This window comes from Panicum virgatum, chromosome 4N (genome assembly GCF_016808335.1).
Source record: "Panicum virgatum strain AP13 chromosome 4N, P.virgatum_v5, whole genome shotgun sequence".
NCBI classification, from domain to species: domain Eukaryota; kingdom Viridiplantae; phylum Streptophyta; class Magnoliopsida; order Poales; family Poaceae; genus Panicum; species Panicum virgatum.
In genome coordinates, this window is record NC_053148.1 from 2,742,180 (window position 1) to 2,756,851 (window position 14,672).

A 14,672-nucleotide genomic window follows, 5' to 3' on the forward strand; every position below is an offset into this window, starting at 1 on the left:
ACCACCACTACCACACACTGCGGCCTTATCCATTTTCACTAAACAGACGGGGCATCACAAGTACCACAGCCCCGCCCGTGAGCCTTATAGTTGGCAGTATGTGTAGATATTCAACTCCTATAAATCTCGCGAGGGACAGGAAATCACTCGACTTCTACCGAACCATTAGCCTAGCCAACTAGCGACTACCACATACTAGTGTTCAAGCATAGGTACCTAGGATCATGCAGCTAAGGTTCCAAGCAACTCCTATAACTTAAATGCGCAAGTAGATAGAAACATAATAAGTTGCCAAATTTAAGATAGATAGGACATGCTCCGGGGCTTGCCTGGGAATAACACTAGGTTAGTGTTAGTTAAAGAATAATTGCTCGGCGAGCATCTGCCTTCGGTCGTACACATCGGGATCCATCTGTCCATCTTTTGGATGTGTCCACCATTCACCGTCTTTTGGCTCGACTCCAACGTCGTGTCCTTCACGTGATCCATCTATCATACCTAAATGAAATGCAACAATGCATATATAAGAATGCACAGTTTCGAGTTGCTCAACAATGTAGATGTTATTATTTTTCTTCACGATAAAGTTGTAGTCCAACATGATGTGAGTTTGGATGTGAAACTTCTTAATTAACATCTCCTGGGTAGTCATTTATAGAGTAGTAATTTTATCTATACTAACTCATAAAAGAGCTAAGTGTGTTGCTTTTCTTTTATACAAGTACAGAAAATGCAGAAAAAGTGTTTTTCATCATATTAACAACATGGAAAACAAGAGAAAACATAACTAAAGCTAAAAGCATAGAATGGTGCTGATATTGTTATGAGAGATGCTTACTGGTTCACTAGTGCACAGTAACATTTTCAGGTCATTTGATGTAACAAATAAATCATAAAAACTCATGAATCTATTACTACTAGTGTACAAAAACAAAAACTCTAGGGTAAATAATGCAAGTTCTGGTAATGAAATTTAACCAGTAGGTTATATTCCTTAAGATGAGCTTGTGGTAAAGTTTTCAGGATTAAAAGAGCTACACAGCAAGCATGAGAATTAAGATTCTTTTTCTAGGCATACATCTAACTAAAAATCTATAGAGTAAACTACTAAGTTTCAGTGGATAAAATTTTACAAGCATGTTCACTTACTGAAAACCAAGATCTAGTAAAAATATGAGATTTTTCTAATGAAGGAAACTAGAGCTTTCGATTTACAAAGTTTATTCATGAACAAATCAAAAGGACTAGTTATACATCACTAAATATTCCCAAAATTTTTCCATAGGATCTAGAAACTAAAGTAAGGCTTATTTAAAAATTTCAGCTCAGGAAAACTAAAATAGAACCCTGTGGATTTAATTCTATTTAACATAGGCATAAACCAAGGTCTAATGAAACCTATAGCTATATTGGTCAAAATGTCCTCAAATTTGTACAGTAATCTACTAATCTAGGTTATACAACACTGTCCAAAAATAAACTAAAGATTATGTGTATAACTTGAGATACATACAAATGTGGACAAAACTAATATTTAATATAGACATAAAACTATTGGTCAAATGCAAAAGGGGATGTAACAAAAGTTGTAGGTTTTAATCTAAGGATTCCAAAACATTTTAATTTACATTTTTCTGATTTTTCTACGATTTTATATAAAATTTACAAGTTTGCTGTTTTTGAAAACAAAACAAAAAGGAAACGAACTCTTGTATCTAGGCCCCTGGAAGTTTTGGTTCTTCTAATTGGAGGTCTCTGGCGGGTCTGGATAGAACAGAGGACCGACGGCGGCCCGGTTTCCGCGTGGTTTGCTCGCCGGCGGCAAGGGAGATGTGGGGAAAAGGGAGAGGCGCGTCGAGGCGCACCTATGGGTGGTCTCGGGGCTCGGGAAGTGCTCGGAGGCGGCGGTTCGACGGAGCAGGGCGGCCGGCGGTGGTGGAGCTACGTGGCGGCAGCGCTCCGGTGAAGGAGGGGCGGCGAGGGCTGGTTGGAAAGCTTCGGGGTGAGGTGGGGGACTGATTTCAAGGGCTATCTCGGGCGGAGGAGGGTTGGGGAGTGGAGCTCCGCGGCGAGCTGCTCGCGGCGGCTCTAATGGCGGCCATGGGCAGCTCTGGACGTGGGGAGCAGTGGTTTGGGGCTCTGGGGAGTGAGGAAGCGAGGGGAGGGGAAGCCAAATCGAAATCGAGTTCGACGGTTGGCTAAAGCGGCCAGGGAGAGCGACGGTTCGGCGACGACCGTCGACGACGGTGTGGCGGTGTGTGTGGCGCGTCGCCGGGCATCGGGGACGCACGTCGCGAAGGAGGTGCCAGAACGGAGTGGTTTTGGGCGAAACCGGCGCGCGAGGTGGAGTGGATGGGGGCGCGGCGCGTGGCCGACGGCGCCGGCTTGCGGCGGCCCACGACGTCACGACGGGGAGACAGAGAAGGGAGATGGAGGTGATGGCAAAGTCGTAAATAACTCGAAGTTCCAAAAACTTCATTTTGTAAACTCAATTTTTCTCCATTTTCTTGACCTCAATGAAAACTTTGAATCAACTTGCTCAAATTTCGAGATCTACAACTTTTTAGGCACTTTTTCATTTGAGACTTCGTTTGAAAGATAAATTTGAAACTTGAGTGTATTTGAAAATGTACTATACACTCCGAAATTCAAATTTTTCTTCACTTTTTGTATAGAAACTTTAAAATATTTGAACACAAAAATTATTTTATTTTCAAAACCCTATAACTTTGGTTTTGGACAAAAGTTCGTTTGAGCTATATTTTGGAAAGTGTTTTCAAACCTACTTAACTAATGTTTGAAATTTAAACCTCTCATTTGTTTGAAAGTTGAATTAAACACAAGATTCTTGGGGCACCAATATAGCACTACTTACGGGTACAATTTGATCCTATAAGCCTCATGACAATTTGAGCATGAAAATATTACAATCATATTATGAGATAGTCTTATATACACAACATATATACCACATGCACATACACACAAACACATAGACATATATACATACATACCTACACATACATTATTTCAAAGCTTCCTGTTTATGATGCATGATGACAGATTCAATTTCTCCTGACTAAAATTTTAAAAACCTGGGCCGTCACATCCGCGGTCTTAGAGGACTTCATCAGCAAAGTTATGAAGAATATCCCGCCGCCTCTTGAGGACAAGCCGCCTCGTCGTCGTCGAGTTGATCCTGTCCTCGTCGACGCACCACCTCAGCTTCCGTCGTCTGAGGCATATGGCCTCATGCGAAGCCAATCGCCAAGCCCTGGACCATCTCTCGTCGTCAAGCCAAGCACAGGCGAGGGGCAGTGCTCCTGATGCGCCGACTCGGTGAGGTTGGCGCGTCTCTGCCCTTGGCGGCTTCGCCGAGCAAGCGGTTGAGAAACTCTTTCGCGAAGGACCTTCTTCGCACCACATAGACGCGCTGCATGACATACTTCCGATGTTGAAGAACAAGAGCAAGGGCTCTCCTTGTGTGGGTTGGAGCGTTGACTGAGGGCTATGCTTGGAGTCAGTTGTTTAGATTGTGCGGATTGTGAGTAGTTCATGTTGGAGTTTCTCTTTCGGATTGTGTTCAGCTGGCTTGCCAGCTTGTGTCCATTTGGAGTCCGTTCCATTTGGGTTGTAACTGAACACTGTACCAATTTTCTCTCCGTCTTATTACAATGATACGCTGCGCGCGTATTCTAGAAAAAAACATCTTTTTTTCCCACTAACCAAACCAATCTTATATTCACCATATTTTTTTAGGGGTAAACGCGGGAGAGAATCCCCACAAATATATTATTGGAGCCTTTTGGCAGGCTCGGTAAAACATGAGTTCAAACTCGTACAAATAAGACAAAATTCCTTCCTTAACACTACCAAAGTTGCAAATTCCTTTGTTAGCCCTCAAAATTTGAATCTTCCCTATTTGACACTACATCCAACTTTGGTTCCCAATTTGGCGCTACCGTCAATTTTTACAGTTTACGGTGTTAACTCGGTAAAATATGAACTTTGTTATTCTCGCATAGATGTCATGGTATGCAGCCCGTCGTTGCACTTGATATATATTTTGGGCATTCTATTATCATGATGCTATGCTTTAAGTAGTATGTTATTTTAGGTATCAAAATGGGGCTACGATAATTGTTGTTGTATTAATTGTGGTGAAAGAAGGGGTAAAACAATTTATTAGGGAGGGTAGAGCATAATTAGTTTGAAATTTAATGTATTTGAGAAAATATGTTGCAATTAATAGACATGTTAGTTTTTTAAGAAAGTAGTGGTTACATTAATATATAACCGCTATGGTGGAACTAGCATGAGGAGCCATAGAAGACCGGTGGTACGATATTATATTTTTAACAAAATAAGATGTTATGTTGAGCAAATTAAGAAATCAATTTGAATTTACAAAACTTTGCTACATAGCAGAGTTGTAGATTTTGAAATTCTAGGCAACTTTTATGTTGATCTTTTTCTGATTTGAAGATGTTTTGGTGTTTAAATTATAGGTACAACGGGGCGCATGTAAGCTTTTGTGCAAACGAATTACAAAAGCATTTTGAATTTTAAAATTTACTCTATAATAAAGTTGTAGTTTTTGAATTCTTGATCAAATTCTATATTGAGCAACTTGTACATTCTAACATATTTTGGTGTTCAAGTTGTACGTATAATATTGCCAGTGTAGAAGTAGCGGATGGAACGGGTTGTGATTTGGTTTAATTAAAATCTCAGAGTTTTTCTAAAATCAATCCTGTGAGAGGACCAGAATAACGGGTTGATTTTATATAAACTGCAAATTCCCTGAACCTGAACTGTTGGACTATGGGTTTATTTCGGGAAAAGTTGAGGGTTTTTTCACAAACTTTCTGAGAGAGGTGGTCGTACCGCGGGTTGATTTCTAAGTCCGAGGTTTTTTTTTTGCAAAATGATCAGGAAACACACGATATGAGCTGTCCACCCGGCCGATCCAATGGACAGGAATTAGGGTGATGTGGCCACGCTGGTTTGCTCTTTTTTGGTGCACCAATTGTATGTAGGGATTGGTGAGCAGGCCATGCAAGAAAAGATACTTCAGGAATCGACCGAGATGGATGAAGGCTTGTTGATGAGTCCACACATTAATCAAAGAGATGGGATGACTGACATGCCAGGCATGGTGAAGTTTGTACAGTCGGAAAACATATTTGAATATTTCATGGAGAAGTTTGTTGAAACCTTCCTTTCCCTCAGCTGGTCTAAACATTCGCTTAATACTCTATAAGGCTGGGCATAGTAGTCTAGTGGAGTTAATCACCTTAGTCAATTTTTTATATGTTTATAGACGTCCTCTTTTACTATCCTGAAAATAAATGTCGTATTATGCAAAGAAACTAACTAGACACTATGCTAAAAAGAAGGCAAAGATATAATTATATGTTATGTTTTTATAAATAAAAAGGGCACTGTGACGAGACGCGGACATTCCTCATGCTGCGGTTCCCTCCTTTCCGTTCCTGGAAGATTACTATCCATGATAAAACACAGATATTGGGGGAAAATTCATTACTTTGGGAGGGCTGAGGATTCGAGGTGCGTGTAATCTCTAGACTAAAACTTTTCTAGCTTCAATCAAGATTATAGAAAAACATCAACATCTACAACATCATGTTAGTTCCATTGTATTATAGTGACATTTGTTTAGTATCCTACATGTTTATTATATTTTTCTATTAGGACAAATATAATTTGATTTGAAACGGGAGTATAACGCACGGCCACATTCCGTCCCCGAGCTGCCGAGCAGGACAGACACCTGAGTAGTGGACACACATAAAAGCAGATATATCCGAAACAGCGGAGGTTATACTGTTCAGTAAATAAGTGAGCCAAGCAGGTTTCTTTGGGCTCAATGAGGCGGCACAGATAGAAAGGGCAATGTCCCACAAGGAGACACGCACAACCCAGAAACACAATCGGACTTCATCATTAGCCCAGCAGTCTTGGTCACGCCCTCATGCTTTCAGCATTGCTTCTACTCTGCTGCAGTGATGGAATATAGCATGAAAGAATCAGGGGTTGCCTGATACATAACAAAGGAAAGTGTTGCAATCAAATACTATCCACATAACATTCTTCCTAAATATCGGTACGCACCTCCCTCATCCGCAGCACTGAGCAGCGGAACAGCTATTAATCGATCCTTCAGACTGGGAATGATCATCTGCTTGAAAAGGGTTAAAAAAACCAATGCATACCATTATGGATGAAACATAAGTAAAACTTAAAATGAAACACTGCTGCTTTTTTCTATCTAAATATCCTACCTCCGCTGGCTCGCTCCCAGTGTTACCCCTAGATATGAAAAACAATAATTACATTACTATGCATCTTACTGAATGGCCACATATCTGACTTGTCACATAAGATGAGATAATATCCATCAATGTGTGTGCAGTAGAAAACAAAAGCATATTTTTTAGAACATACCATGTAAGCTGATTCATTTCAGTTGCAGATGTCATCTCATCACTAACTCCCGGTGTGAGTTCAGCTTCAAATTCATCCAATTTACAGATTAGAAAGTTTAAGCCATAAGTCCGGATTCTCAAGGAAATGTCTGTGGAGACCAAGCAACGACGACTCGCACTCTCAATCAAAGACCCAGTCTCCTTTGTGATACCCTTCAAATCATTGGTTTTGCAGCCGATCAAAACAAAAAGATCAAAATCAAGGTGTAAATAATTTGCATAGGTACACTACAGTTCTCTTTGGTAAAACGTACGCAGGCATGCACATACCAGGAGGACCGCAGCAGTGTGGGTATTCCATTTCCCTTCAAACATGGCAAGGGACAAGGCCCACTGCCGAATCTCATTGCTTATGCTGCTCTCTTCAAGAGGAACAAGGGATCCCTGACGCAGCCACTCAATCATCAACTCAGCCTCCTTCGTGATACACTTGAAGCCGATCCATTAGTTTAGCAAAGGATTGATGAAAAGCGAATTGTGAGCCTCTATCATTTAGGGCAAGCAATTTGGTAAAAAGATGAACAGTGAATGAATTCTAAAAGGTACTTTTTTATTCTGATTTTTAGAGACAGATACGTACAGCAGCAGCATAGGTGAGAAAGGGCTGTCTTGATTCACTTCCTGCATCATTCACAAGGTTTGACATGCATTTTTGGATATCTTCGCTCAGCTCCAAGTTAAACCACTCAGCCCTCGGGTCAGAGCTAAAGGCTTTCTCCTTCGCTAAACACTTTAGAGGAAAGAAATAATGGTCAGATATGCAAACCATGAAAATTAAAAATGTTAAGATTTTCAAATAAAAGAAATAATACTCCAAAGAATAGGTTGTATAAATTTAAGGGGGCTCTTCTGGGGTTTCATCTCTAGCTGTACTCTAACTTACTTGGGACTTGGATTTGCTATAATTAATATTGTCGCTGTAAAGTTGCCATTGAGTTTACAAGAACCCCTGAATGGCGCAAGCAACAAGGTCAAAAATCATATTTGCAAACAATGTGTATATAATGAAATACTCCCTCCCATCCGGTTTGTAAGGCGCAACAGCATTTTTTTTATAGAAAGACCGATATGTTAGGCATGGCTAGCAGCAATTAAATCAAGCGCTCCACTTGCATGCAGCAAAGGGACTAGTTGCATGGCCGCCTGTAGAGGCGCTAAGCCAATCAGGCGCGAGGCTAGTCAAGTACGATGCTTGGTATCTGTATATATGGCCTCGAAGCACAAGAAACCGGACAGGAGGGAGTACTCAAAAGGCTAAATGAAGCTTCTTAGTTGGCCATTACACTGTTTAAGATCAGTTACATGCATAGTTAACTATTCCCTACAGTATGAAACTTTGTATCCAAGCCAACTCTGCCCTGTTTTCTACTTGTCAGACAAATCCAAAATATGATTGATTTATGAGCCGTTATAATCCATGCAGTAGTTTAATCTAAAAAATTCACAATTTATGGCCGGTTCAGGCAGGCAGGGACTTGTAATTACCTTCGAGATGGCGTCGGCTGCATTATGGTGATGATTATTAGAGGCGTAAAACTTGTCAAGGTAGGACTCGTACATGGGCATATCGGATGGATCCACAAATTCGCATTCATCATAAGCAAGTAGCCTGTCCCATCCCCTTGCCAAAGAGCCAGCCAGCCGTTGAGATTGAGGAAGCCAATGCAATAAATCGTTTGAAGAGGATAAGAAGAAATAGAAGATAGATTAATTAGAGGACCCGAGCTATAAAATAATATAATTACCAGTGCATTATTTGAGAATAGAAATTGGCGGAATGCATTCGCATAGACAAGCAGGAGCACGGGGCGCTTCTGCTTCCATCCAGTTACGCAAGTCGTCCCACTCGCGTGCTTTCAAAGAGCCCGGGATGTTGGTGCAGCGGACGATGTCCCCCGCCGGTGCCTTGCCGACGAATCGGTCCATGTGCTCCTCCGACATGTGCTCAAGGAGTCAAGGGTTAGGGTTTGGTGATTGCAGCGCGCCGATCGGGGGATTTAATTTGGAGGCATTGCCCTGCACTGAAAAGTGAAAACTACAGGGCGACAGTTACTGCGGAGCTTGCAGCTGCCAGAAAGGGAGTTACTGTTTCTTGATGCATCTCCTCTACTGAAAATGCTCCTATACTGAAAATGCTGCTGCCAGTCCCTCTACACTTCAGCGTATATACTAGGACGGCCTGCGCGCTACGCTGCGCCCGTATCCTCAGCTATTTCTTGCTAATAGCAGAGCAACTGCTCTTCTTTTTATTTCTTGGCTGTCTTGCAAATCACCTGGTATTGCTAATACCAAAACACCATAGACACTATGCAATATTATATTACTAATCGCAAAACGCTGGTACGCTATGCATGCATAAGCTACAAACACATTCATAAGCAGAGCACAGAGAAGCAAATCAAGAACCGCTGAGGCCTGAGGGAACATTGGAACCTAACCACGCGGGCACAGTACAGGACTACAGGGAAAGTAAAGAACCTCCAATAGAGGGGAGTACCACCAACATGCTCACCGAGAAAGATTAAACTCAGGGCGCGTTTAGTTCCCAAAAAAATTAGGTAAATGTTTTTTGAAACTTTTACGACACTAATTAGAAGTATTAAATATAGATTAATTGTAAAACTAATTAATGGATGGACGGAAAATCGCAAGACAAATCTATTAACCATAATTCATCCGTCATTAGAGGTTGTTTATTGTAGCACGACATTGTCTAATCATTGCATAATTATGTTCATTAGATTCGTCTCGCGATTTCACTCGAGGGTTATGAAATAGATTTTACCAGTTATCAATATTTAATACTTCTAATTAATGATTAAACATTTGAAATTACTGTAACGTAAGAAAAAATTTAGCAACTGTTTGGAGGAAGACGGAAAGGATCAGCAAGGCGGCAGCTAACGCAGCTGTCGCAGCTATCAGCCTGCCACCAAGACGAAGAAAAATGGGCCGAAATACCTGTTCGGGCATCCAATGACAGGAGCTCATATTGTTAGCGGGACATCAACGTGGCCCACGATGTAAACAAGTTTTGGGCCAACACAGAGGATTGCCCACCAATGAGGTGTCGACGGGGACGCGTGTCAAGAAGCGATAGTGTAAAACGGCAGAGTTACCCTGTTGCTCGGAATTCTTCTGGGATAAGAGCGTACATATGCATTTAATGATACACATCTCTCATGCGTATTTTAGAGAAAAATATATACAGAGTGAGAATTTTCAGTGTTTGCAATTTGGTCACGTCTCTTAATGTTCAGATCATCTCTGTTTCTAAATTCGCACAGCCGCATCATTTTGGCTTCAGTGTTTCAACTAGCAGGGCTGTCCTAAAACTTTGAATCGTAACACAGCAAATGTAACTAGCACCATTGCATCAACAGTTACAAACACTCTACTCAGGTCTAGCAGATACGCTGCACGAACACACTCAACAAAGCTGCCCAGCACCAGAAAGCGATTTTCAGATTTTGAGGGTCATATTTAGTCAGAACGCGCCTCACCAAATGACTGCTAATGGGGAAGGCATCACTGATACTGCATACCAGTAGGCTCATACGCAACAGCCATATAGCCATATGCAATTCCGCATCACCTTACATGACCGCTGGGCAGATCACAGTGTCGTATTCTTATCACAGTAAACAGCTAACCATTTATCTCGAGTCACAACAATCTGATTACTAACCACACCTCAGAACACCTATCACAATCTGCCGAACAGGAATTTACTAAGGCATGGTAATAATAAGAAGAAAATAAACACTTTGGTGTACCAGCAGGAACTATCTCAAATTCTCCACTTAAAATCTTGAACAAGTCATACAGTAGGAAATTTCACAAAGGTGAGTGTGAGGCTGGAGAGCAAATTCACTGCACCATGGGGTCAGGGTTCCCGGCAGCAAGAATATCAAGCAAGGAGCTCTGAGGCTCCAACTCTTCATGCCACAGAGGAAGTTTGTCACCAGGGTAAAAGTTCCTCTTGACACCATCCGCATTTATCTGTGGCATAATCAAATCAGTTAGTTTCGAGCATAGAAAAAAAAAATCAGTTTAAAATATCTGTGCCCACCAGACAGAACAGTAGCAAAAATTGAGAGAATAAAGGAAAAGAAAAGCATATACTACTTTCAAGTTCCTGCATTATACAAATCGAGCATAATTTTTTGCAAGGCAAAACCTCAAAAGAATATGGAAACAGAGCTTGCAGAGAGAATTCATTGAATGGATGTTATAAGTGAATCAAGTAACATCATCAGTGTAAAAAGGATGCAGCACTTAGATAAGGCATTCCAATTTCCCTTGTAACACAATTCAAATACATTTCAGAAAATGCTACCAACATACATCAATTTTACATGATAAAGGACAGTATATCACACCATGCAAGACATTGAATGAACAGTTGCAATTTTGAATTACAGTACATTGAGTTTTACTTCTGAAAGATATCACGAGACCCATTGTGCTAGATATAAGCGCCAAAAATAACATGAACAAAGAAAATAAATGGCATCAACAAGTTTAGGTGTTTCTGATGTTTTAGTATTTCTCAACAAAGGGAACTACAATCTGCGAAGAAAAAAGAGAACTTACAGTAACTGTACGAACAACTCCTCCACTAGCACCATCACGGGCCATAGCAAGGGAAACTACCTTCACCACAAATTTCTGTAAATATGAAGATAAAAAAAGATTAGTTAGAAAAATTGGTCCCAATTCTGTTCTATTTTCTTGTATTAATTAGTATCCAGACAAGGAACTTGTGAACATACCTCTGCCTCTTCCTGGCTCATTCCCTCTCTCCATTCATGATCAAGAAGCGCATACAGGTAACTGGAACCCGAACCTGCAAGACGTCAGAGATAACATCATAAGAGTCAAAAACAGTACAAGATATAACACACAGAAAAGAGGATTAGTAAAATAATGTGGTTCATATTTCTCAGCAAAGCAAGGTTTGTCTTAACAAGATTTGGACTATGAAGATTCAAATTAATGCCAAAATGCAAACAGTAAGTGATTTGGGAGAAAATGGCAAGGTACATCACGGGTGCTTGCTTAAAAAAAAGGAACCATGTAAATCCATGGATGAAATATACCTCCAATTGCAAATGGTTGCCGCAGAATTGTTCCGCCAAGGGGAACTGAAAAAATTTGGCCTCCCTCATACTTGTCCCATCCTCCAATAATCATGCCAGCTTGCAACATGTTCTAGACATTGACAACAAATATTCATAGTGAAATTCACTGAGAACTTAACATCAAACATGAAAAATGATGCGTAGCATTTTAACAATCTGTGTGCTAGAAAGCTATGAAGCATACCTTGTTCTGATAAGCTAACAGCCTAATCAAGTTGGCTGCAACTTTAACAGTAGCTGGTTGCCCAAGCTGAATTCTGCATAGGGAGGCAACGTTATCATCAGCTACCTTGCAAGTGAAATTTCAAGAACAGTATACCATGTATTTGTCAAAAAGAACTCAAGTCTTGTACAGTTTATTAAATTATTCAACAAGAAGATTAAACAATATTAGGTTATGTACGAACAAACTTACGTGTGTTGGTGGAGGAAATAACGCACATAGTCGGAAATAACTTGTGTATCAGCAGCCTGTGAGAAAATGAAAATACTAAGAATTTATATTTACATGTGAAATGAACAATGTACAAACAGAAATGTGCCATCTTTGGCCCCACGCAGGGGACTTCTACTATGATATAGACAACACTGGATAAAAAACATCAATATGAATAACTAATATCTTAATGTTGCTTGACTGGGTCAGACCAACAGTCAAACATAAGCCACTGTCCTGAACTTGATGCTGTCTAAGAACGTGCTAACATGTTAAAGGGACCTGAGCAGAAAGTTTCTACTCGGACATATTAATATGACAATTAATGTTTCTTCTCAAACATCTCAATGACAATAAAATGATAAAAGAACAAATAAAAGGATTCAATCTAGAAAATAACATGGGCACTTACAGATCCAGAGCGGCAGACATAGACATTGTCTGTCAGCTGAGTAATCTTGTCTGAAGCGCGGTTGGCTACATACATTCCTATAAATTCGAGCAGGAAACAGAAAGATGTTAGCGCAATGCCAAAAAAACAAGAACACAACAGCTTATTATTGAGCTTATTCTGTGGAAACAGGAACTTAAGCATTTCTCTGAACCAATGTTCAAGAAAATGCTAGGCACTAGGCAGGCACTAGTCTAGTGCCTAGGAAGGTTAAACGTAGACGTTAGGCCTCCGTTTAGCATTAAAACGACGTTGAATAAGGGTTTTTTGGACCTTGTCTGAACTACATAGACACAACAGAGGCATCTTCCCAATAAACACAGGCTAAGTTGAATTGCAAGAATACATAACACAAAACACTAAAGGCATCCATGAAACCAAGTAGTAGAACATAATTTCATCTTTCAGTAGCACATAATCTCATCTTTCACTGTCGCAACTACTACTATCATGGAATGGGGGACATTTATTTTAGTGAATCACTCATCCCTGAAACAAAAGTAAGCACATACTCTAACAGTTCATTGTCACAACCATAATATCATGGCAACGACAAAAGCAACCCCGGATGTCGTTTTTAGTTAATATATGGTGATATAAAACAAGGTACTATTCAGAGAGTTCAGAGTTGGACTATTATATAGTATTTTTTTTCTTAGAAACACAGGGCAAAACTCTTCCATCAAGAATGGATGTTAGTTCAAGTTCAATCACAGACGCAATACAACAAGGTACTGCTCAGAGTTAGGCTGCTCTATAAAAAATTTCTCAGAAATAAAGAGCAAAACTCTTCCATCAATGGTCTGACGATTCGAAGAGGCTGCAGAGAACAGCCAACTTCCCCTCAGGCCTCAGCATACCCTACTGCTAGCATAAAAATCCTCTAATCTCGCGAGAGGAAACTTACAATGAACCCAACAGTTAAACTAGAAAGGAAGTAGACATCGTTTGAATTCCCAACGATTCAAGCGAAAACCTAGCCCCGCAACGCAATCCCCACGTCAAATCTAAACCCCATCCGCGGCAGGTTCTCCTGCGGCATACTCAGATCGATAGGAACAGAAGTCCGTACCAGTGCTAGTCCTGGAGTCGGCGCCGAGGACGACGCCGCCCTCGTAGCAGACCCCGACGATGGTGGTCCCCATCCGGTGCTCACCGGTGGTCGGGGCCTCGCCTGCGGCGGCGGAGGAGCACGAGTGCGCGGAGTCCATGGCGGCGGTCCGAGATCCGCGGCGGCGAAAAGCTAGCCGGCGAGGCGAGGCGGAGCGGTGGTGGTCTGGTCTGGTTCGATTCAGCAGCGAAAGAGGTTGAGAACTTGAGACGCCTCGGCTTCTGCCTCCCTCGCAAGAAAGAAACCGAGACGAAGACGACGACGTGTTTGGTAGTGGCGCGGCCTGTTGGGCCGGGCCCAAGCATCAGCTCATGTGCTCGTCGGGCTCGGCTGGGCTGAGCCGCGCTCGTTTGCAGCCTGAGACTGGAGGAGATTGGGCTATATATGACGTGGCCTAGAAAGACGTCAATCACGGGTGGGAAATACCTGCTCCCGTTTCCGTTACCACATTTTAAGACCGAAAACGGGAGCGGAAAACCATCGGGAAGCAGAAACTCAAGTCGGGATTACATTAGCTAACGAGCAGCAGCTAGCAGTAGCAGCGCACGCCTGCATCCCAAGCCCCCAAGTCCCAGCATAGCACACGAGTTACACAGTATACAGAGCATACGAGTTATACAGCACCAGCCCTGCACAGGCACAACACATGTTGAAATAGCTACACAGTAACACAAGCACAAGCATACGAGTCCATCACTCACCATTGTCCACAAGAGAATTAGACAAACAAGTTCACCGTTTGCAACCCCAAGCCCAGGTGCTTCTCCAGCGGCATAGAGCCGGCGCAACGTCCTGCTCCTCCACCTCCAGCGCGCGTCGGTTGCTCGACCGCTCGGGGCAGTTGGGGGCGGATCGTAGCCGGCGACTGCAAGCAGCGGTCGGTGCGCTGCGACCAGCGAGCAGCGGCCGGTGGTGGGCGGTGACCGGGGCACCAGGCAGCGGGCGGATCGGCGTAAGGCGAGCAGGGAGCAGGGCGCCTGGGAGGGAGGTGCGGTCGGCGGCCGGCGAGCAGCGGCTGGTG

The 14,672-nt window shown here is 42.1% G+C and overlaps 1 protein-coding gene across 1 annotated transcript; it reads right to left on the reverse strand.

The window, feature by feature from the left end:
• Window positions 1-10,065: 10,065 nt before the first annotated feature.
• Window positions 10,066-13,929, reverse strand: LOC120670300 (proteasome subunit beta type-6-like). The gene is made up of 8 exons (XM_039950386.1): window positions 13,613-13,929; window positions 12,502-12,578; window positions 12,069-12,124; window positions 11,838-11,910; window positions 11,612-11,723; window positions 11,285-11,358; window positions 11,106-11,180; window positions 10,066-10,511 (listed from the first exon to the last, which is right to left on the reverse strand). Exons 1-8 carry the CDS (start codon window positions 13,749-13,751, stop codon window positions 10,380-10,382), a joined length of 738 nt encoding a protein of 245 aa, XP_039806320.1. The 5' UTR covers window positions 13,752-13,929; the 3' UTR covers window positions 10,066-10,379.
• Between the last annotated feature and the right edge of the window lie 743 nt (window positions 13,930-14,672).

What these genes read in the sequence shown, in the direction of transcription:
- LOC120670300 (XM_039950386.1), bottom strand. Translation starts at nt 13,751, where the DNA reads ATGGACTCCGCGCACTCGTGCTCCTCCGCCGCCGCAGGCGAGGCCCCG. An exon ending in TATTTCCTCCACCAACACAC is followed by an intron (nt 11,911 to 12,068) that starts GTAAGTTTGTTC and finishes CTCCCTATGCAG; the next exon opens with AATTCAGCTTGGGCAACCAG. An exon ending in TGAGCCAGGAAGAGGCAGAG is followed by an intron (nt 11,181 to 11,284) that starts GTATGTTCACAA and finishes TCATATTTACAG; the next exon opens with AAATTTGTGGTGAAGGTAGT.